At 41.0% G+C, this 24,616-nt stretch overlaps 1 protein-coding gene across 1 annotated transcript in view; it reads right to left on the bottom strand.

Moving 5' to 3' along the window:
* LOC116628940 (schwannomin-interacting protein 1) overlaps positions 1 to 5,786 on the bottom strand; it is a 139,320-nt gene extending 133,534 nt beyond the window's left edge. The window contains exon 1 of the mRNA XM_032399250.1: positions 5,534 to 5,786. Within this exon, the coding sequence (XP_032255141.1) occupies positions 5,534 to 5,599 (66 nt within the window). The 5' untranslated portion in view covers positions 5,600 to 5,786. The remainder of the gene's footprint in view (positions 1 to 5,533) is intronic.
* Between the last annotated feature and the right edge of the window lie 18,830 nt (positions 5,787 to 24,616).

Here is a 24,616-nt window from a genome sequence, read left to right as displayed (position 1 = left end):
GGTGTACAGAGCATAACGGAGAGCCCTAGCATGGGCAGCAACACAGGGAAAGGCAGGCAGAAGGCAGGGCAAGCTGCTTACGGCACAGCGCGGTCCCATAGCCCCACTGAATACATTCTGATGTTAAACAGGCTTCTGTCCAATGGCCACCTTGTGCTAGAACAACAGCTTCCAGAGAGTACACATTATTTTTAACCTTTCAACTTTGGAAAAGAAAGTGTGCTAAATCACTCCTGCCCTGGCCAGCGGGAGGGGGGGGGGGGGCACAGGGGATTTATTTTCTTCCAGTGTAATTTGTAGATAAGTTCTAATGCTCCTCACTCCCACAGTTTTTCTCAGTCAGCAAAAATTTTACCAGTGAAGGCAGAGAGATAAAGAAGGAGAGAGGAGAGATGAGAAAGGGGAGGGGGGGCAGAGGGGAGGGGGGAGGGGGAAGTGGTGGGGGGACAGAGAGATTGACATCTGTACTGGTTCTATGGTTTCTGTTTTAAATTTTCACTGAAGGTCTTATTGGCTTTATTTGGACAACTGTTTTTAGTTCCTAATTTCTTTCAGACACTGGGTCTCCATTTATTGGAGGGAGTTAACTTTATCTCTTTACTTTAAAATATATCATACATACAAGGCAGGATATAAATACATATATGCACAGTTTAAAGAATAATGATAAAATGAACACCAGCCTTCCCCACCTCTCCATTTTAAGTCAGATCGTTTTGGCATCCTTGAAGCCCTCTGGGTATCCTACCTTGATCACATTTTTCTCTCTGCCTCTCTCTTCCACTTCACGACACTATCTTAAAATTGAGCTTAATCCCTTGCCTTTCCTTATGGTTTAACTGTAAGGTATTGTTGAGAGTTTGGCTAAGTTACCCCATGGTATTGCTGCCTCGTCATCCATTTTGTTGGCCAGGTGGCCTGTGGGGCCTTCAACTGACACTAGCTACTTGGGGCAATCACGTGCCCTGGCTAGCAGCTCAGAGTCACGAGCAAACGTATGCTCCTGATATGACACCTCTAATAGCCCTTGTGGTCAACAGTCTCCCCTGCTTCCCAGGGGCTTTTCCTGGTGTGCCCCTTAGATAAGACCCCCTGGAACTTACCAAAAATCTGCTCTTTTTGGTTTGAATGAGGTTTAGTATTGTCATTAAACCTATAGTTGAATACTCACCACTGTCCTCTACCCCACCCCCAGGACAGCACTAATAAGGGCCAAAGGGACTTGCTTCTTTTTTTTTTTTTAAAGATTTTATTTATTTATTTGACAGAGAGAGAGACAGTGAGAGAGGGAACACAAGCAAGGGGGAGCGGCAGGCTGAGGGAGAAGCAGACTCCCGCAGAGCAGGGAGCCCAATGCGGGGCTCGATCCCAGGACCCTGGGATCATGACCTGAGCCGAAGGCAGACCCTTAATGACTGAGCCACCCAGGCGCCCTGGGACTTGCTTCTTTACACAGTGGACAGGAAAATTAAAAATCATTGAGTTCATAACACTTGTTGCTCAAGTTGGAAACGGGGCTTAGGAAAATGGATGGATGAGCCATACATGGCCCATCACTGTGATGAAGCGGAGACGTCCGTTATTCTTCATCTTGTGGACAGTATCTTGGAATTCAGTATCCTTTGGGGACAGCATTATCGATGCCACACTTTTGGGGGCAGTGTCATCTTGCCCCAGCCCTGGGGTGGATCCAGTGGCAGCATCTTCTCCTCAGTGCCTGGTTCAAGGAAGAGGCACATTCAACTGTGTTTCCCTTTTCCTTTTGGCGCCTTTCCTTCTCCCTTCCTTCCTTCCTCCCTCCCTCCCTCCCTCCCTCCCTCCCTCCCTCCCTTCCTTCCTTCCTTCCTTCCTTCCTCCCTCCCTCCCTTCCTTCCTTCCTTCCTTCCTTCCTTCAAGACTTATTTATTTATTTGAGAGAGAGAGAGAGCAGGGGGGCAGGGGTAGAGAGAGTCTTAAGCAGACGCCATGCTGAGCACAGAGCCCGATACTGGGCTCAATCTCACGACCCTAAGATCACGACCTGAGCGGAAACCAAGAGTCAGTGGCTTAACTGACTGCACCACCCAGGCACCGCTTGACCCCTTTCAAGAGGCTGAAGCACTTGTGCATGGTCCTCCCTGGTTAGGCTGAACTCATCAAGCATTTGGCCACTGCCCAAAGTTTGGACAATGTGCCCTATCTCAATTCCCCTCAAATCCAAACTCCTGGAACTAGACCAGGCTTAGGTTTGTCCTACTCCAGGCCACCTCTGCTGTGAGTCCCCACTCCCTCACTTCTCAGCACCACCCCTGCAAGGCTTAACTGTGTTAGTAATTTGGCTACACAAGGGGTTCCATCCCACATGGCCCTCCCTAGGTTCTTCAGCAATTATGAGGCCATGAAGTTTACAAGTTAAATAAGTGAAGGATCAAAGCTTTTAAAGACAAGATGCAGGCAGTTTTAAACTTTCTGATTTTTTTTTTTTCTGGGAATAGCTTAAAGAGGCATGAAGTTATAGAGAGACATCTGGAAATTTCTACTCAGGATTTTTTTTAATTGGGGAAGAATTGGATATAACGTTATATAAGCTTTAGGTATGCAACATTATCATTAGACATCTGTATCCACTACCCAGCGATCACCAAGTCTACTTACCATCCACCACCATACAATTGGCCCCCTTTACCCACCTACTTAGCAATTTTATACTAGCTCTTTATAAATATAAGACATTCCATAAAGTCTAAGTAAAACTCTAGTATTTCTAAAATCCTGTGAAACTGGTATAAGTCAGTGGAGACACAGGGTATTAGAAGCTGTGATATCTGCAAATTATTGCTACAATATCTAAAATTCCCTCTTTCTTCTCTCTCTCTCCCTTTCTTTCTCTCTCTTGCTCTCTTTCTCTTTTTAACTCTAAGTCCAGGATGTTATGGGCAAAATATATGGCTTTTAGCAAAAGCTGGCTCTTGAGCTTTGAATTGGTTTGGGCTCATTCTTCTCTATTTTTATATCCTCTCTTTCCATTCATTCAACAGCAAGCGTTTATTGAACATCTAATAAGTGTCAGGTATAGTGCTAAGCACTGGAGATTCTTTTTTTTTAAGATTTTATTTATTTATTTGTCAGAGAGAGAGACAGAGAGAGAGAGAAAGCACACAAGCAGGGTGGGTAGCAGGCAGAGGGAGAAGCAGGCTCCCCGCTGAGCAAGGAGCCCGATGCGGGACTCGATCCCAGGACTCTGGGATCATGACCTGAGCCGAAGGCAGACATTTAACTGACTGAGCCACCCAGGTGTTCCAGCACTGGAGATTCTAAAGAAAAACAAAACTACGGCATTAGTGACTCTCTTCAGAGGAGCTTAAGAGCTACTAGAGGGACAGAGATGTGCAAAGAAAGAAAGAAAAGCGATAATGGTCTAGTTGTGTTAAGGGAGCCAATGGGGACAGCATGAAGAAAGTTATTAATTCAGAAGAGAGAGAAATAGGACTTGGGGAGGTGGATGGTTTGGTTTGCAAGAGGTCTTAGGGAAGCAGTGAAGACCTTGAGCTGAATTATGAAGTATGGTCTCAGGGCCCATCAGAGTCTGAAAGAACTTTTGATCAACCCTATTTCTCAAGTTCAAGAAGGTGACCCTCTCCAAATTTGCATGGCTAGTTGGTAGCTGGGACAGGACTTACTAGCACAAACCATTTGCTCTTTCCTTCCTTATACATGATTCTGGTTTCCCCTTCTGGGGCCGGCAGCAAAGTGGCCCACCCCTTGCAGGATGACACGTGTGCCCAGAGATGAAGGCAGAACTTCCTCCTCCTTGGCTTTTCCAGGCAAGTGAGATCACTTGATATTTTATTTCCTGGGAGCCTGGCTTGTCGTGATTGGGTGATGGGTTTAAAGATTTAATTGGGGGGTGGTTCTTATCTCACCACTTCTTCACTGATTCTCTTCTTCACTTTCATCTAGAAATTGGCAGGCAGGATGTGGTCGGGAAGTACTTGGCTTCATCAGCTCCAGCTGGAGGCTGTGGCGGATTGTTCCACGGGTCCCACATCCAGTCCCCTGTGTTCCTTTGGCGACTACCCTCCTCTGTTCTCAGAACACAAGATGCTGGTGGGAAGACCCACCTCCTGACTTCCACACTCAGTGAAACCATTCACTGGTGTGGGTAAGGCCTCCAGACAGCTGCCTCCTCTCGCTCCTCCAGCCAGCCCCTTCAGGTCAGCCTGGAAGCCAGGATGCTCCCCCCCCACCCCGCCCGCCCACCCCAGTACGTGAGAGGTGGGTTCCTCTGGAGATGAACCCTGGAGCATTCTGGGGGCCATTTGCAGTGGGGGTGCAGTGAGAAGAGATGGTGATGAGGAGAGAGAAGATAGCAGTGAGGGGGGTTCACTAAAATTCTGGAAGCTGAACTGCCTTTGTGGGGGAGGAGCTGATGCACCTGAAAACTATCTGCAAGGCTTTACTGCTCAAGTAAAATTAGGACTGCAATGCCTGCAATCTCTTCAAGAGATTTTGATATTCACTTAATGTTTCTCTTTCAGCAGAATAAATGTAGACTTGGTCCCTGTTATTCACGCGATTAGGCACTGGTTTTGTGAAATGATATAGGCAGGCTAATTCCTATTGACCCTTCAGGGAGAGAAATCATATATTGTTATTCAAGAAGCACATGTAATTTTATCTCTTTTTAAAAGCCTAAATCAAATAGATTACCTTTCTGAGCTATGAACAACTTGAAATGCACACGGATCCCCAAGGTTAAAGAGCAAGGGGATGAGGACTTGCATTTGAAAGAGCAAGGTCTACTGTCATTTGGTGCTGCAAAGATTCTCTTAAATGAATATAGAGGAAACCAGCTGATTCTGGAACTGAAAAATCTCTCTTTCAAAAAAAGAAAAGGATAACATAGGTATGTCATGGAAAACAGGAGTTTGCATTTAGCTAGCAGTCTTCTTGAAGGTGAAAATTCTTCCCCAAACCCCACCATTCCAGCCCTGCCCAGGCCGCCATCGTGTCTGGACTATTGAAAGAGCTGCCTACTGACCATCCCTGCTTTCACCTTTGTCCCTATAGGATTGACTTTTCACTCGGTAGCCAAAGTGATCTTTTAAAGATCATTTTTTTTCAATGAATCATGGAACACTACATCAAAAACTAATGATGTAATGTATGGTGATTAACGTAACATAATAAACTAAAAGAAAAAAAAGAAAAAAAAAAGATCATTTTTTTTTAAAGCTTACAACTCTTCAATAGCTTCCCAATGTAGTTAGGATACAATTCAGACTTCTTATGTGGGCCTTAGAGGCTCTCAGGATTTCTCAGTAGGAACAATATCTGCAGCACAGCATGAGCAGGGCAAGTCTCATGTGAGTCCATCCCAAGCAGTGCAAGATGTTAGCATCCCTGGTCCCTGCCCATTAAAAGTCAATTGTGCTCTGTGTTCAACTCCAGCATTTTGCATCCAAATCACCACCACTCCAGTCAGGGTTGGGGAGGGTCCCATCACCCCAAGCTGAAAACTGCTGTTAGCTTACTTGATCTGGCCCCTGCTTACCTTCAACCTCAGGATCTTTGCATAGACTTCTCTCTGCCTGGACTGTTCCACTCCCAGACTATCCATGTTTGGCTCTTTTCCACTTTCAAGTCCTAGCTTAAATGTTACTTCTTCAGAAAGGCCTTCCTTGACCACCACCTAAAACAGCAACACACACACACACTCTCACCATGCACACTTACCACCATACACAATTTTCTTCTTTATTTGTTTACTGTCTTTCCCTCCTTCTAGAATGTAAGTTCCATGAGAGCAGTCTGTTTTGTTTGCTGCTATATCCCAGCACCCAGGCATACATTTTTATAAATATCTATTGACTGAATAAAATAGATGCCATGAAGTTATATGTCATTTAATCACATACATAATAAATGTTAGGAAGAAGCAGAAAAGGATTATCAAACTCATTTTTCAGATAAAGCACTGAGATACTAAAAATAACAAATCCCACACTGAATGTGAATGATGGAGGGAGGAACAAAACTAGAAATGTCATTACCTCCTTATTAAGTCACAGTGGATTATTCAGTATAAAGCAATCCATTAGAGAGGTCACACAAAAAGACACACAACATACAAAGTCCATAATTAACATAGTTCCCTTGTCCCCACCACTTTCAAGTTAAATGCCCATGTGATGACCACTATCTATATAACAGTTGCATTTCATTTTATTTTACAGGTTATCATACCTTCTCAAATCTAGGCTCAAAGACTTAGATTCACCTTCAGAGAAGGGGAGAGAAAAGGAAATATAAGTTTTATTGTTCCCTATGGAACAAATTTGAATACTCATCTCTCATCTAATTCTAGTAACTAACAAAACTGATCCGTGAATGAAGCATAATGTAGGAATGGCAAATACACGGCCCCCGTGTTGCCCCCCTCCACTCCTGCACCCTTGGTGTGTGTGGCTCACTGATTCCAGAACTCCCTCCTGCTGAGCACCCAGTCCCCGTGGGACTGTTCAACCCAGTGCTCCAGGCAGCTGCTCCCAATGTATCAGAGTTGACATACAAGTTAAACATCTATTGCCAGCCTTGGAATAGCAGAAAGAGCCCATCTTTCCAGATAAATCTGAGTTTAAATACCGTATCTGTTTTTTGTCACTTATGAGGCCTTGGCTTTTTACCCTCTTTCTGTTCGTTTCATGTTATCAGACTTGTAGGGTTGTTGGGGAAATTACAAATAATGGATGTAAGGTGTGTAAGCACAGTGCTTGTTACAATTAGAATTCAATAAATAGTAATATTTAACTGTGGTTAGGAGAAGGCTCTATTTCACTCTCAAGAATGGAGCAGGTATAATTTTGGAAGGTGGAAGGGGTGCAGGTCACTAGAAACACTAGAGTGAGATTTAGCATTGGACTAGAGGAGTGGTTCCCAAAGTAGTTCCCAGATCACCTGTGAACTTGTTACAAATTGCAGATGTTCAGGCCCCAGCCCAGACCTACAAATCAGAAGCTCTGAAGATGGGTCCCAACATTCTGTATGCTAACAAACTCTCCAGGTAATTCTGAGGCACACTGTCTCTAGTTTAGGAACCACTGCAATAAAGAGAAGGACAGGGAGGGAAAACAGAAGTGATGATGTCAGGGGAGAAGAATGTTTGCTCACCTGGTGATTAGTTAGAGAGGTATCAAGGAGTGCTGCCCCTCAAAGAGGCTGTGACCCTATCAGCACCACCTCCCGCCCCCAGTGGCAACTTTCCCCAGGCAGGCCAGCAACTTGCCATGATACACAGGACAGAGCAGAGCACGCTAAGAGAAAATGGGCTTGTATTACCAAGTTAGTAAAGGGGTAACTTCCCAAAGGCAGCCCCAGCGCAGGTAGACAATAGAACTGAACTTGAAAGGCTCTTTCCTTGAGCAGAGGCAGGTGGCCATTGGTTTTGGTAATTTTGGATGCAGCTTTGATTGAGGGCAAGAAGTTGGTCTAGACACTTCCTCAAGCTTCCCCAGCTTGGCAATTTCTTGAAAAAAACAGCATCTGACAGCTCAGGATGAATGGGGGTCGGGGGTGGGAGTGGGAGGAGGTGTGTTGAGAGATGCAACTCCAGCTGTTGCATCTAGACCACTTGCTTTCCCCCATGCCACCTCCTTCTTCCAGACACACAAGTATTTCCCATGCAGCCGAAAGTTAAAAATATTTTTTAAAGAACATAATCAGGGGCACCTGGGTGGCTCAGTCGGTTAAGCGGCTGCCTTCGGCTCAGGTCATGATCTCAGGGTCCTGGGATCGAGCCTCGCTCGCATCAGGCTCCCTGCTCTGCGGGAAGCCTGCTTCTTCCTCTCCCACTCCCCCTGCTTGTGTTCCCTCTCTCGCTGTCTCTCTCTGTCAAATAAATAAATAAAATCTTTAAAAAAAAAGAATATAATCAATCTGAGGTCCCGTGTGACCCACCAGGGTCACACCTGTTAAACCTGTTTCCAAAGTTAACCCCTGCAGCAAGATCTAGATTGCCTTACCACCTACTTCTCTTCGGTTCCACCTCATTAGAAACTTAAGTTTTCATTAAAAATTTAATTTACACATCCTTAGAAACATTCTCACTTGCAGAATGTTCTAAAGGGTAAAGACAAGATCTAAGGCCAGTATCTTATTAAAGTACAAGGAGGATCTTGTTAGAGACTATCAGACACTCAGCTCCAACGTAATTATTGAGCACCTACACTGCCAACTTTCCTGCCTTTCCCACAATCGTGTGCATACATATCATTATCATTTCCATAACGCAGCATGTAGAACGGAGGCTCAGACACAGCAAGGAACTAGCCCAGGGTCCCACAGCTACTTTAAGTGGCCAACTGTGGATCCTAAACACCAGCGTCCTGACAGAGGTGGTAGTGAATCTACAACTAGAAGATCAGCTATAGGGGCGAACTTCCCTTAATTTAGTTAAAATGACAGCTCTTAATTCCCAGCTGATGTATGCACTGTACTTCCAATGGAATGTTTCTGCTGCTGAAATTGATCACCACCTTTCCAAACTACTGGAGAGAATGTTTTCATTTTAAAAGTATGTTATACACAGCCCTCTTGCCAGTAAGTCACACTGTTCTTGGCTTGAAGTGAACAACGAAAACTGTAAAATTAACACTACCCATGTTCTTAATGACAGCTGTGTGAATGTGTTAGGAGATTTTACTAAAAAATAGCAATTGGTTATTAGGGAAACACTGGAAACAGGTGCCTCATAATAACAAAAAAAATGTCCTTCAAAAATGCTTTTAAACTTTCTTTTGGATAGATCACCTTTGCTGAGATTCTAAGAGGGCTTGCTATTGTTCTTCAAACATACAGAATATTTTTATACCAAAGGAAACCAATCAACTGTTCTTCATATCTCTGAACACAAAATTCGTGGAAGAGGGTTTGCTTTAAGAAGAACTTCCCATGAACCTGGTTAATAACTAGAGTGGGTTTCCTAGGAAGATGGGCATCTTTTTTTGTAGGAGGGTAGGAAGAGGGGGTGAATTAACTATGGTTCTAAAGTTGTGCTGTGGAGCTGGTTTCCGTTCTCATAACACATTTCCTCCCCCAAGGAACAATATAGTTTCCTAAGTCATAGAAAAAGGAAAAAAAAAAGTCACATTTATGGAGGCTCTTCTGGGTTCAGGTTCCTCTAATTCTTTTCACATTGTTAATTATCTACTCTCTTTACAAACAGGAAACCAAGGCTCAGACTGGTGGTGTAACTCGCCTAAGGTTATGGAATAAATGAAGGGACTGAAAATGTAACCTGCATCTGTTCAATTCCAGTAACTGATTTCTCCACTCCACTGAAAGTCCCTCCCAAGAACGCACAATTTTAATGGTGAGAAAACTGAGGCACAGATAAACTAAAAAGCTTGCCTGAAGTTGTAAAGTCAATATGAGACTGAAGGTCACTGTGTGAAATGTTCAGGAAGCCACATTGTTTTTCCTTTTCCATGCCTTGATTTAGCTTATGAAAGATCACAGTATGTTACTTTGAGAGATTTTCCAGCTTTGGGGATGGGCTTTTGTTTTTCTTGGTAGCATTGATATTTGAAAGCAGTGTATTTGACACTGCTTTCTGGATTTAGCTTGATACAAAATGAAGCAAAGTTAGACTCTCGCACCCTGCTCTCTTCCAAATTGTGAACCCAAACGCGGTAACTTTTTGCTCAGGGCATCAGCGTTTCCGAAGGAGTAAGGCCCAAGTGGAGTCTTGTGATTTTTCAGAATCAATAGATCTTGCTATTCAGCAAGTGATAATCACCATTTTGCCCACCCATCAGAAGTGAGAAGAGAGGAACTCTTGCACTAAAGAACCCCTGTTGATAAAGCAATCTTTTTTCATGAACATTCTGTCTTCAGAAAACAAGGGATAGAGCACTTGTTAAAAATAAAAAGAATTCATCAGTGAATACTCAGATGAATGAACATTTTTTAAAGGCATGGAGTATGTAAGGAATGTTAATCCAGCATCTATGTTCACTCCCCCACACAACAACTGTAAAGAAATCACTGGCCTCCGAGTGATGAATGGCCCTAGATTCAACTAGGAGGGAAGACAACCCCAAGCCCTATTAATTTGGCATCTCCCTTTGTAAATTCCTGGGTGGACTTCTTTTTCGGCTCTAGCTGATGAACGGGCTCCGTTTAAAGGCTTTGGGATACACTGTAAAATGACCATCAAGTGTTTCTCTTCATATGCCATGCCCACCTCTTTTTATCCTATCAATAAAATCCCAGCCCCAACTGTATACATCTCAGCCTTTCACAGACACATGCTGTTAAAAAGTTCTATTGGTTAATTTCAAATCAATATCTTAGGCGGCTGGGTGGGAGGGGGGTGGGAATCAGGAAGCTGAATTAGTAAATAACAGAGCAGTAATCAGTTTAAATGAGACTTCTTCCAGCCCTTTGCTTGCAGACGACATGAATTTGCAAGCTTAGAAAATCTCTCTTCTCTGCAGGTGGTACTGTGGGGATACCAGAGATGCGCTTCCACAATCACCATCTTATTCATTTATTTAGTCTTCTACTGCAGTCCCCCATACATGCACCGGCACCCCCATCCTCTCGTGCTTTGTGCAGTCCAACCCTACCTGTTAAACAGCCAGCTGCAAGAAGGGTTAAGGCTGCAGCTTCTATGCCAGTAGACATTGCCAACATTCGGATATACTTTCTCATCTGCAGTCAGCCCTGTAGCTGCGGCTCCTGCAAAGCCTTTAGCACTTGCAGAAACATTATTTCCTCCCAGCTATGTTTGGTTTAAACTTGCAGTTGACCAGGTTCTCTTGCTCAGGATCTTAAACTTAACCCTGCAGGCTTTTACCTAGAATCTGTCCCTCTTCCTCTGCTGAATTTGTTTCCCCTGCCCTGTTCTGGAATGCCTCAGAGCCCGGTGTAACCTTGATGCCTCTTCCCCACTGGAAGTTAGAAGCATCCTCCCCGCTGCATTACTGCACGTTACCCTAGTAACCTTGTTTTTTCCTTCAACTCAAACTTCTCCAAACACCACCCCTGCTGACCCTGAAATTCTCTAGCCCTAGATAACAGCTTTTCCAACCCGCCCTGTCAAGAGAGATGTTGTAGAGGGTAAACTGGGGAAACAAGGTTTGGGAACTCACCTGCACAGCTGCAAGGATCAGACACACGGATGGGGCTGCCGGCAAACTTCCCAGGGACCGTCTGCAGCCAAGTCTCTTGGCCTTAAAGGGACAGGGCACTTTTCACCATATAAGGAAGACAGTTTCCCCTGTCTGCTTTGGGGCCTGTTTGGGCAAAGCAGCTCCTTCTCTTGATGATTGCAGAGGCTTAAGCCTTCCAGGGAAATCTGCAGCCTGTCAGTTCTCAGGGATCTGTGCCTAGTAGGCAGCTTAATAACAGCTGGGTAAGGCACAAGAATGGTGTTTGGCAGGCCATTTTCAAAGGCCAGAAAACCCTTTATATGGGGCTTGTCTCCCTACAGAAAAGGTTTAAGGTGACCGGGAAGACTTTCTCAATTAGATGAAAGGGCTTCTGCCTCTATTTCAGGTTTGGTTTCCAGGAAGCCAGCGATCCTGCTCATCTCAAAGGGGAGGGCAGCTTGATTCCCTTCCTCCTGACTTTGAGACAAAAGAGAGGAGACTCAAGCGCAGTAAATCTTGTAGAGGGAGATTTTGATTAAGACACATTAGCAGTGTGCCCTGACAATGAGTGAAGTGGAGATGATTTTGTTATTTCAGCTGGTGGAGGCCCTTCCTAAACAGATAAACACACACAGTTCTCAACCAAGGCCATGACCACTGCCAAGAGGCCTTCTTGGGCTCCTGTGGCTAAAGCCCACAGCTGAAGTTTGAGGGCTGCTTTATCTTTCAAATGTCAGAGATGAGAAGGTATTTTAGCAAAAGCAAACATTTTCTGCTGATGATATTCAAAATGCAAGTCTGTCTTGTTGGTTTGGGGTGGATTAAAAGCAGTTATAAAATAGTGGGAAAAAGTGGAGCTTAAGTTAGTTATCACTTGGGTGGTAATACACTTTTTTCTTCACTGCCAACTGGATATTGTCTCTTTATTACTATGCCTCATACTTAGTATTTGTACCATATATTTGGGATCTTTTTAAAAATTCAATTTGGTAGCTTGCATTCCCACCAACAGTGTAGGAGGGTTCCCCTTTCTCCGCATCCCCGCCAACATCTGTCATTTCCTGACTTGTTAATTTTAGCCATTCTGACTGGTGTGAGGTGGTATCTCATTGAGGTTTTGATTTCAATTTCCCTGATGCCGAGCGATGTTGAGCACTTTTTCATGTGTCTGTTGGCCATTTGGATGTCCTCTTTGGAAAAATGTCTGTTCATGTCTTCTGCCCATTTCTTGATTGGATCATTTGTTCTTTGGGTGTTGAGTTTGATAAGTTCTTTATGGATTCTGGATACTAGCCCTTTATCTGATATGTCATTTGCAAATATCTTCTCCCACTCTGTCGGTTGTCTTTTGGTTTTGTTGACTGTTTCCTTTGCTTTGCAAAAGGTTTTTATCTTGATGAAGTCCCACTAGTTCATTTTTGCCCTTGTTTCCCTTGCCTTTGGCAATGTTTCTTGGAAGAAGTTGCTGAGGCTGAGGTCGAAGAGGTTGCTGCCTGTGTTCTCCTCAAGGATTTTGTCTCACATTGAGGTCCTTCATTCATTTTGAGTCTATTTTTGTGTGTGGTGTAAGAAAATGGTCCAGTTTCATTCTTCTGCATGCGGCTGTCCAATTTTCCCAGCACCATTTGTTGAAGAGACTGTCTTTTTTCCATTGGACATTCTTTCCTGCTTTGTCAAAGATTAGTTGACCATAGAGTTGAGGGTCCATTTCTGGGCTCTCTATTCTGTTCCATTGATCTATGTGTCTGTTTTTGTGCCAAGACATACTGTCTTGATGATGACAGCTTTGTAATAGAGCTTGAAGTCCGGAATTGTGATGCCACCAGCTTTGCTTTTCTTTTTCAACATTCCTTTGGCTATTTGGGGTCTTTTCTGGTTCCATACAAATTTTAGGGTTGTTTGTTCCAGCTCTGTGAAAAATGCTGATGGTATTTTGATAGAGATTGCACTGAATGTATAGATTGCTTTGGGTAGCATAGACATTTTAACAATATTTATTCTTCCAATCCATGAGCATGGAATGTTTTTCCATTTCTTTGCATCTTCCTCAATTTCTTTCATAAGTGTTCTGTAGTTTTCAGAGTATAGATCCTTTACCTCTTTGGTTAGGTTTATTCCTAGGTATCTTACGAGTTTTGGTGCAATTGTAAATGGGATCAATCCGTTTATTTCTCTTTCTGATGCTTCATTATTAGTGTATAGAAATGCAACTAACTTCCATGCATTGATTTTATGTCTTGCAACTTTGCTGAATTCCTGTATCAGTCCTAGCGATTTTTTTGGTGGAGTCTTTTGGGTTTTCTATATAGAATATCATGTCGACTTTCTTCTTATTGCTCTTAACTCACCCATCCTTCTCTAGTCCTCTAAATGATGTTATAGGCCTTGTGTCAAGAGGTTCCCTTGATGGTGCCATTATCCCCAAGGAACCTCTCAGACAGCTGAATGATTCACTGGAACTAGAGGTGGGGCCCACGTGCATCACACAGTGTACACCTACATTATCATTTGCCCTTGAATTAACTGTATATCAAAGTATTATCTTACAATGTCCATTTTTACCTATTATTTTGTGATTTGTGGACCTGGCTGGGATAAAGCATTATGTTATAGTAACATTGAGGAAATGTGTCTCACCAAATTTTTCCTTATGTGGGAAGGCTTCCAGCAGCAAGGGTTCTAAATCTGAAAATGTTTATCAATAAACAAACAGATATGTTTCAGAAGATGAGCTTATTCAATGAATAAAGGAGAAACCTTTGGTATAAATTAAAAAATTATATAAAATGCTGACAGCTGTTGAAGGTTGTATTAAATTAATGCATTTATATCTTATAAGGTATTACAAACTCAAAGAAGGGAAGTTATAAAAAGCAAACTGAAAATTTGCATCAGGAGGCATTAATATTTTTACAGCCTTTGACCCAATATCATATTTTCTTTCCTAAAATTATTTCAGAGATTTTCTCTCATGGGAGATGGAGAGGAAAGGGAGAGAAAATCATGTGAATCAAAATGAATGAATACATGAACTAAGATTTTAATAAGCTTAATAAAATGTTTCAAAGAAAGTAATTATTCTTTTTTCTGATCAAATGTTAATAGTGCAAACTAAAATTTATCTGTTAAAGATGTAAATTGATCTAATTTATTTAATATTCTTTTCAACTAAATACATATGATGTAATAGTATATTACCCATTTTGGAAAACTAAAAACAAGTATAAGAAAAAACCAACCAAACAAAACAAACTAAACATTAGGTTTAGTACAATGGTCATTTTTTTTTCATTAATCCTTCTGTGGTCACAAACCCTTTGCACATTACGCCTCTCACCGTCAGTAAATACCACTTTACATGTGTTATTTTTATGTTTACGTTTAAGGTTAAGTTTATTCTTAGGAATGTCATAGTTTCTTTGTATTCTTACATTTATTATTTGGTTTCACAAATTAAAAAAAATACGTGAATGCTGATGTTAAAAGTATAAAAGGTGAGAAGGGGAAATCCTCCGTAAAAGTACCTGGAGGTATCTGTTAGAGGTTATGGTGGAGCCACAGAAACACATTAATCCCATCATTTCTCTCATGCAAAATTCCCCAGGAGCCAATACACAGAGGACCTGCAGAATGGGAACCAGAGAATAATGTTGCTAGTGGCTTTAAGTGAGCTCTTCACCCCAGTGAGGAGCTGCAAAAGGCCAGGTTGGAGCCAAGGTTACATCAGCGAACCCTCTGATTCACAGCCCAGATCAGAAACAGCTACTCCCTCAGGAGGCAGCATGGAAGGAGATGGGAAGAAGCAGGTTTGGCTTGGAAGTAAATAAAATACTGTCTTACTCAGGCATCTATTATTTATGGTTTGATATGTTTCCTTCCATACATTTTCCATGCTTATGCAAAAAATTACTACTACTACATACATTGTTCTATCATTTGATTTTTCACTTAATAACATTATAACATGAACATCTTTATGTAAGGTATGCATTTATTGCATTCCTTTTAACATCTGAAAAATACTTAGCTGTACCAAAATTTATTAAGTATCTCCCTGCCCGGCCGATGGATGTCTGTTTCCAATTTTTGTTATTATAAATATTCACACTCTAAATAGTAGGCACTATAGAGAAAGATAACGTTTTAGTTGCTGCCGCCCCCTGCCCCGCAATGCCATGTCTTTCTAACCCTGTATATGCTTACTTATGCACATGGGCAACAATTTCTCTAGGATATGGGAGAAGTTGACCAGCTAGGTAGATGGGAATGCTCATCTACATATTAATAGGTACTGTTAAATTGAACAAGTGCTCTTTTTTAGGTCTATGTTCTTAGTCATTTTTCACTTAAAAATATTTTTTTTTCTTGAAAAGTTAAGACATATACAAAATAAAAACACCAAATGGTATAAAAAGATATATGGAAAAAGGTAAGTTTTCTTTACCCTATTCCCCATTCCACATCTCCAATGGCAAAGTTTCTTGGGTGCTCTTTGAAGTGTGTGTGTGTGTGCGTGCGTGCACAAATGCAATCATAATATATCTCTCTGTATGTATCTCTATGTGTGTATATATATGTACACATACACATAGATATGTCATTTGTGTGTGTGTTTCTGCAACTTGATCTTTACATTAATAATATATCTTAAAGATTATTCCATATCCAGGCCTGCAGATCCCCCTTATTTTTTTTAAATAGGAGGATACCATAATGGCATCCTTTGGGAATAGGCCATAATTTAACCCATCTCATCTTGACGTACATTCAGATTGTTTCAAGGCTATTGCAACTATAATAATTCTGTAATGAAGATCTTTATTTGTCACATGTGATTTCAACAATAACCAGAAAAATCCTGTTGATGTTTTTACTGGTATTATATTCAGTTAATAATTTAATTTTAAGAAAGTGAATATCTTTATAATATTTAACTTTTAATTTAAACATAGCAAAAGCCATTTTATTCTCTCAAGATTCAGTCATATACATCCTGCATATTTTTTGTTATTTTTATTCCAAGGTATTTTATTCCTCCAAGTACTGTTTTAAATGGGAATTTTTTCAATACATTTTCTAACTTGTGGTTCTTATATAGTAAAGTTACTGGTTATTAGTTACTGCATTTAACAACTATTTCCAATAGTTTTCCATTGGCTCTCTTTTATTTATTTTTTAAGATTTTATTTATTTATTTGACAGAGAGAGAGACAGTGAGAGAGGGAGCACAAGCAGGGGGAGTGGGAGAGGGAGAAGCAGGGTCCTTGCCAAGCAGGGAGCCCGATGCGAGGCTTGATCCCAGGGCCCTGGGACCATGACCCGAGCCGAAGGCAGACGCTTAACCGACTGAGCCACCCAGGTACCCCTGGCTCTCTTTTAGTTATGTGGTTATATCACTTATAAATAGTTATTATTTTGGCTCATCCTTTCCAATTTTTTATACATTTTTTTCTTTTCTCTAATTGGGTAGTACTTAAACAATATTAGTTAAATGTGTTAACAATATTTTTTTTCTTAAAAAATATTTTATTTATCTCTTTGAGAGACAGAGTGTGGGTGTGCTAGAGCACAAGCAGGGTGGAGAAGCAGAGGGAGAGGGAGAAGCAGACTCCCCACCGAGCAGGGAGCCTGATGTGGGGTTCCATCCCAGGACCCTGGAATCATGACCTGAGCTGAAGGCAGACGCTTAACGACTGAGCCACCCAGGTGCCCCAATCTTTTCTACACTCTAATGGGAAACCTTTTTGTATTTCACCATTAATCAAGTTGCTATCTTAAAAAAAAGGAGAATAAATGGATAGCTCCTTACTACTATAAAAATAACATGCATAAAATTTCAATTTGACTAAGAGTTTATCTGGAACAAGTTAATTTTTAATGACTAAACTTGATAGCTCAAACACCCGCTGTCCTGACTGCTAGGTAAAATTCTCCTTCTAACTGTCCCTCAGCTTTTTCTTCAGGTTTCCAGGTGCTCTCAGAGGCCATTTCAAGCACACCCAAGGCAGGCGGGGCCTCCTTATTTTCTGTGCTCTGCTATCACTACCAAAAATGACTTTCAGGAAATGCTGCTCAGCCCAGCTATCCTCTGCTGGTGACACTGCAGCTAACCCCATTCTGATCTCACTGAGGATGAGAGGGAACTCTCCTCCCTTCTGTCGTTCCAACCAATGTGAGACAGATTCTCCCCTTCATCTCATAAGACAGCTGGTATTGGGATTAAACATAACAAGATGTTACTAGACTAGGAAGTGAATGGAAGAGAAATAGTATCACACATCCCAGACTGGCCTTAGGGGTCTCCCCTGTGGGGGCTGGTAACCTGCCTCAATCTTCATCTGCTTCTACATGTCAAGAGAATCTTTTCCTCCTGGAGTTTGGACAATACTAACTACCTGCCCAGAGAGAGGAGGAAGATAATCTCTGACATAAATGTAAGGTCCACTTCCAGAGTTCTTATTTTCTGTCCAGGATTGATAACTTCTAGAATGGTAGTCAGAAGATCCATTCCCTTCTAGGAAGCGCTTATCCCCCATTCACAGACATATGGCCTGTCCCGAAGGCACCAGCAAGACAATCATAGTGTAACCTGACATCATGAAGATTATAAATTTTAAAAGTGCCCTTGAGAGTTAACACCAGGTGAAGCCCTCTTTAAATTACTGTTAGATTATAGATTGACTTCTTTTTAAAGACTGGAGTTTTAAATTCGGTGATGCCACGGGTGTGACCGGGGCGGAGAGGGCAGAACTGGAATTATCTGGACACCCGTTTGGAGGAAAGACTGACCAGTGCATGCTGTAGGGTATAGGGAGTGTCCTGAATAAAGGCTAATTGATTTGTTGACTATTGTGAAGGCTTTAGTAGCAACACTTCATTTCATATAAACTTACAGGCATGGAACCAATACTCCCTGTATGTATTCCATGGTGTGCCCTGCCCCCCCCACTCCTACAGTAGCCAGGAAAGTGAGGTTCAATCGAATTATCTCTTCTAGGATATTTGATCCTTTCTGTAAGATCCATCAATTCTTCAAGCCCCTATTACTTTGTTTGAACTCCTTTTTACTGAATAGACACATGAATATTATTGATATTTGCGGTTTCATTTTTCTATCTTTTGAGTCCACACTCCTTCTGAGGGTAGGAATTTACTCATCCTTTGACAAGACTGTTGAAAGTCATGCTGGGGGACGCCTGGGTGGCTCAGTCAGTTGAGTGGCTGCCTTCGGCTCAGGTCATGATCCCAGGGTCCTGGGATCGAGTCCCACATTAGGCTCCTTGCTGAGCAGGGAGCCTGCTTCTCTCCTGCCTGCTGTTCCCCCTGCTTGTGCTTGCTGTCTGTCTCTCTTTCTCTCTGTGTCAAATAAATAAATTAAAGAAAAAAAAAAAGTCACGCTGGGCTCTGTTCAGAATCCTAGAGATACATCCATGGACAAAATGGGCAAAGTCTCAACATTCTGGGAGCTTACGTTCTTGTGGGAGACAGACCAATAAAGAAATAGAGGAGAAAATGTCAGCTAGTGATAAATTCCATGAGGAAGATAAAATAGGGTATGTGAAGGGAGTGACTGCATGTTGATCAGGAAAGGACTTTCTGAATTCTTGATTTGTAAGCTCATCACATCTTTCTTCTTGGTCCCCACAGCACTTCACCTTGCAAATGGTTGGTGTTCAAGAAGAATGAGAGAATCGTTTATTTATTTATGTTTTGAAACCTGACGCAGATTTCTTTTGTATGGCTTTTAACTTTCAGAAAGCAGAATTTGGTCTTTAATCTCCAAATCAGATGGCATTCTCAATGGCCTTTTAAAAATTTATTTATTTATGTATTTATGTATTTATTTATTTATTTACTCAATAGCCTTTTCATGTAAGCTGCCCTCCTAGGTTTCCAGAACACTGCCAGTTGTCACTTACACCGAAAGCACATACGCTTTAGTATAGTATATGTGCGGCCGAAGTGAGCACAGCACGTACGCAAAAATAAAGTGATCTCAAATTCTGGTCAAGAAACATCTGCTAAATAATTGGCATTATTCTTAGACCATCTTCTCTTTGAGCAATTTTGGGAACTCCCCAGTTGTACTTCTGTAAAGGGCTGCACCTGGGAAATGGCACGGAGGCTCTCATGAGGAACGCTATTATAGGCCTCTCGCCCGCGCTGAGAGGAGAGGCTGTTGCAATAAAGGCCAATGAGCCTTTTTAGGAAGGAGAGTTAGACCCCTGTCTAAAACTGCTGCCTTCCATAGTCAGAAAGACAGCCTTCTTTAGATTCTTCTGGAAAGTGGTAGGATGTTTATTTAGCTGGCGGAGTGGTTCAATATGACCAGCTGATAAGCAAGGCACTAAGAATTTGCTGACTTCAAGGTGAAAGACTTAAATCCTAAGGTAGCCTGACCACAAACCTAAGCAGGGTGTGGCCGACAGGGGGTCTGGTTGTTACCTTGACATGTGAACTCTACCAAGAAATACATTTCTGTACCTGGAACTCTCTATCCCTGGACTTCCTAGGAAGTTGGAGTTATAAATGACTATGGTTTGCAGCCCCTGGCAGCTGCGAATCCGGTACAGCAGAAACAGTCCTGCTAACAATGTATTTTTCTTTCTTTCTTGTTAGCTTTTAAGTGAAATCAAATTGGGTGGGCGTTTCCCTAAAGATAGCATAGGGCACTGGGCTTCAACATTTTTGTTCACTATCTCCTAAAGGAATTTTGAAAAACTATGCATCTTTTTTCAGTTTTATGTTGTAATGTAAAAAAAAAAAAAAAATCATCAGAAGCTTGAACAGTAGCAAAGAATATAATCTACAGTTTGTTGTAAATATTGGCTTTTTAAAGGGATACTATTACCCAACTTGTTATAATAAATCCAATGGAATGCAAATGTTACAGCAACTTGATACCCAACATCAGCCAGCAGGTAAGAGTTGTAAATTTTACATCTTTCTGGTTCCCTCTTGAATTCTTATTTCCATTCCTTTACAGAATTTCATCTTAGTAAAATGTATTTTTGTGCTTAAGAGTATTTAATTATTTACTTTTTTATACTTTGCTATAAAAATAAAGTGGAATTACAATTTGTGGCCATAAGACCCTGTTAAAAAAAATTCATCTAGATTGAGCTGTCATTAACATTATTATCCGGAGTACCTGTGGCAGAGACAATGCTGTGTTCACCACTCCTTTTTCTCTTCCTACAGGTATAGGAAGTTTATATTTCTCAGTTTCCCATTGGGAGTATGGGCTAAAATGATGTATTGCTTCCTGTCCTAGGCAGCTAAGAGTGGCTTGAGTTCTATGCTCTCTTTCTCTTGTCTTCCCAGTTGGAAGCTGGGAACTCTGAGACAGCAGAGATGCAAGATGGAAGCAGAGTTATCTGCCGTGAAGGAGAGCCTCCTTGTCTGTACCAGTCTGAGATGTGAAGGAGCTGTAAATTTTTGTCATGTTAAGCCACTGAAGTTTTAGGTTTCTTACACTATGCTGATCAATATATGGCAGAACTGATCAAAACAACATGAACATATTGTCGCTTTTGATAGGTCATTATTAAGAGAAGAATTTCATTATAGAAAATGTATCTTTTAATAAAAACATTCAGAAATCTTGCTCATGTAGATGGGAATGAAGGCAGGTATAGCAAATGTCACTCAATTCCCTTTGAGTTATATGCATACCTGAGTGTAAATCACCATAGCACAATTTTGTAAAATGGGAGAAACACTACTGGAAAAGGGAGGTAGGAAAAGATTTCCTAGGCCATCAATCTTAGGAACAAGTTACATGAAATTTGGAGATCTGGAAATTAGTTCCCTTAAAAAATATCTATGTCTATGTACCCTTTTGGAAAGTCTGTGAATGCCCCATGTGACACTTGTACCCCACATTAAGAACAAGTCTAGGAATGAGGAAGGAGAGTCATGAGACGGAGTGTCCCTTGACCTGATCCTCTTTTGGCTGCAGACTTTCACACAAATCCTTGGTCCATCTTTTCCTGACCTTCCTTCTGATTTCCACCAGCTCACAATAAAAAAGATTCTGATCAAGATCAAGATTAAAGTCTGTAATATATAAAGTTATTTTAAATCAATAAGAAAAATATGACTACTTCAACAGAAAAAGATGGGCAAATGATATGAACAGGCAATTCACAAAAGAAGAAATACAAATGGCCGTACCCATAGAAAATGTTAAAGCTCACTTCGAAATCATAGATGTGCGACTTCAAACAACGAAATACAATTTTGGAAATCAAACTGGATAAATCAACCTTTAGTGGTGGTTGAGAGAAGAATATCATTTCTAGAGAGTAATTTGGTAATGCGCATCAAAATTCTTTAAAAATGTATAAAGTTGAGCTAGAATCCCACTTCTAAGAATTATCCTTTTTTAAAAGATTTATTCATTTATTTTAGGGAGAGAGAGAGCAGGGGGAGGGGCAAAGTGAGAGAACCCTCAGGCAGACTCCCTGCTGAGCGCGGAGCCTGGCGCTGGACGTGGGGCTCCATCCCACAAGATCAGAACCGGAGCTGAAACCAAGAGTCGGATGCCCAACTAACGAGCCACCCAGGTGCCCCTTCTAAGAATTATTCTAAAGAAATAATCATGAATAGGTAAAAAAAAAGAAAGAAAGAAAAGAAAAGAAAAGATTCATCCTCAAGCTTTTATCACAGTGTTTTAGCCAAGGTTCTTTTGGTTGCAAGTATTAGATTGCAAGGCATCTTTCATTTAAAATACCTCCTCTCAGCTACATTTTCTGGGTCTCTTAAGTTAAAATTCTTGACTGATTTAGACTAATTGCTTGCTGACTGCCAACAGATTGGCTTTATCCAATCGACTGTTGCTTGTCTGTGAAGAGAACTATCATAAGGATGCATAGGATTACTTCTTACAGGGGCTATATGTGGGGTTAGGTTTAGGTGCCCTATGCTCCATAAGAGACAGGAAATGATATACTATGTTTATCTAGAATGGTAAAGAATAGAAATAATTTAAAAGCCCAACCAGCATGTGAACTATGCACCTGACATCATGTAGTGAAACAGTCATTCGTTAATGACATGGAAATGTACTTGTGATACATTTTTATTTCTAGAGAAAAAAGCATGTCCAAAGGGAATAAACAGTTGAAGCTCATTTTAAGAAGTTTATATTTATAAAGAAAGAAAGTGCTATGGATAGAATGTGTCCCCTCCTCCAATTCATATGCTGAAGCCCTAATCCCCAGTGTGATGGTATCCAGAGGTGGGGCCTTTGGGAAATAATTGGGTTTAGATGAGGTCATTAGGATGGAGCTCACATGTTGGGATTAATGCCCTTATAAGAAGAGAAAGAAACCAGAGCCCTCTCTCTCTCTCCACCATGTGAGGACACATCAAGAAGGGAGTTTGCAAACCAGAAAGAGGGCTCTTACTAGACACTGAATCTGCAGGAATCTCGATCTTCGACTTCTCAGCTTCTCAGTTCCTCCAGAACTGTGAGAAATAGATGCTTATTGTTTAAGCCACCCTGTCTATGGTATTTTGTTGTGGCAGCCTAAACTGACTAAGAAAAGATACACATCAAAACTTCAGTGGTAGAAATATTTGGATGGTGGGTTACTGCTGATTTCTCTTTTCTTATCTTTATGAAGCTATTTTTTTTCTAAATTAATTATAGTTAACATATAAAAGTATCTTAATAAGAAAAACATTAAGGTTAAGGAGTAGTTCTCCAATATTAAAGAGGACCAAAGAAAACCAAATTAGAACCTAAATTCTGGATGAACTAAGGTCAAGAACTCAGACAAGAGGCTGCAAAATATTTACCCAGTTCCTGGAGCACTGGACACACATAGGCTTTGGTCATGAGCAACAGCAGATTCTAAGTGCTAGAGCCGGGAGAAGAAGAGATGCTATTGAGTGAAAATACCTCACCTACTCTTTGTGCTAACCACTTTCCAGGAGCTGGGATGTGAACTCTAAAGCCCTTCAGTTATATTTTTTGATTTCTATATGAAGGCACACAGTTTAGTGAAAAGAGGACTGGACACAAAAGACCCAAATCCAGTCTGATGGTTTACTAGTTGAGTTACCTTAACGAAGCCAGTAAACCTCTTTGAGCCTCTTTGGAGATAATAATAATAATAATACCTACTAAGCGCCTGACTCTTGATTTCAGCTCAGGTCATGATCTCAGTGTCCTGAGATCGAGCCCTACATTGGGCTCCAAGCTCAGTGCAGAGTCTGCTTGTCCCTCTCCCTTTGTTCTTCCCCCCACACCCACCCCATGCTCTCTCTTTCTGTCTCTCTAATAAATAAATAAAATCTTAAAAAAAATAGGTAACCTGCTTTCCTCATATGGTTTTTTGACAATTGAATAAGATAACATGTGAAAGTGTTTGAAAAAATGATATGATACAAATGTGCATGTGCACTCATGCTCACAGGTTTCTCTCTCTCCACACACACACATGCAAACATGTATACTACAAATGTCTCAAGTGTGTGTGTGTATATATATATATATCAAAATGTGGAAATAATAATTAGAAGCCTAAACCCCTCCTTTGACTTTGGCTAGATGTAAATGAAATTATAGGTCACTATGGATTTGATGAGCTACCTTGAGAAGACAATGTCTTGTTGACCCAAGTACTTTGAGAAGTGCTGAATATTACTCTTCTCCATAAGATAAGAAAGAGGAGGTTAGAGAATATTTACTTGCTGGTGAAAACTGGAGCACAATAAACAAGGAACATTGTTGAAAGATAAGCTAGAGGAACAAAGGTCTTGTTTAAATTTAAATATTTGCCTACAGTGTTTTAGAATAAATTATTGCCCTCTTTTTGAATGTTTATTGAGAAAAGGATGACACTAAGATATTCAAATATTAGCAATAAATATGACCATTAACCACAAAGTCTGAGATTACTGCAAAGCTTGTAAAATACATCTGATATAAGAAATATATTTGTTTGCTTGGCTATAAAGTATGTTTTGGGAAATTATATTTGTTCCCAGGCTGAATATGAACTCTCTGCTTTGGACAGTAAACCCATTCCTCAGTCAACAGACTCACCAACAATATATATTGGATAGATTCTCATCAGCAATTAACCCCCCTACAGTATATACTGGATAGATTCTCTCATGAGTTCAAACGTTCCAAACACTTGGTTCTAGCTTTCTCTTGGTAGACCACCTGGTAAATCCCCTGAAACAAAGAGTGCTTCTAGGATATTCAATTCAAACACAGCGAAGTCTGATTTATTTCACAATGTTATTGAAGGTTACCTCTGAGGAGTTGACAGTGCAAGTGAGAGGAGAAAAATAAATTTTTACTCTAAGTATTTGTGTATTGTTGGAATATTATTTCATCAAGCATTTACTAGTAATAACTACATTTTAAGTGTTTTGACTATAGCACAGGACTATATAAACTGTTATTCATATATCCGTGGGTGGGAGGGGGCAGGGCTTGAGCTTCTTTTCTTCCTTGAGCAGAA

This window comes from Phoca vitulina, unplaced genomic scaffold, assembly GCF_004348235.1.
Source record: "Phoca vitulina isolate PV1807 unplaced genomic scaffold, GSC_HSeal_1.0 scaffold145, whole genome shotgun sequence".
NCBI lineage: Eukaryota > Metazoa > Chordata > Mammalia > Carnivora > Phocidae > Phoca > Phoca vitulina.
Note: the sequence above shows the minus strand (reverse complement) of the source record. Positions and strands in the feature narration are given on the sequence as shown.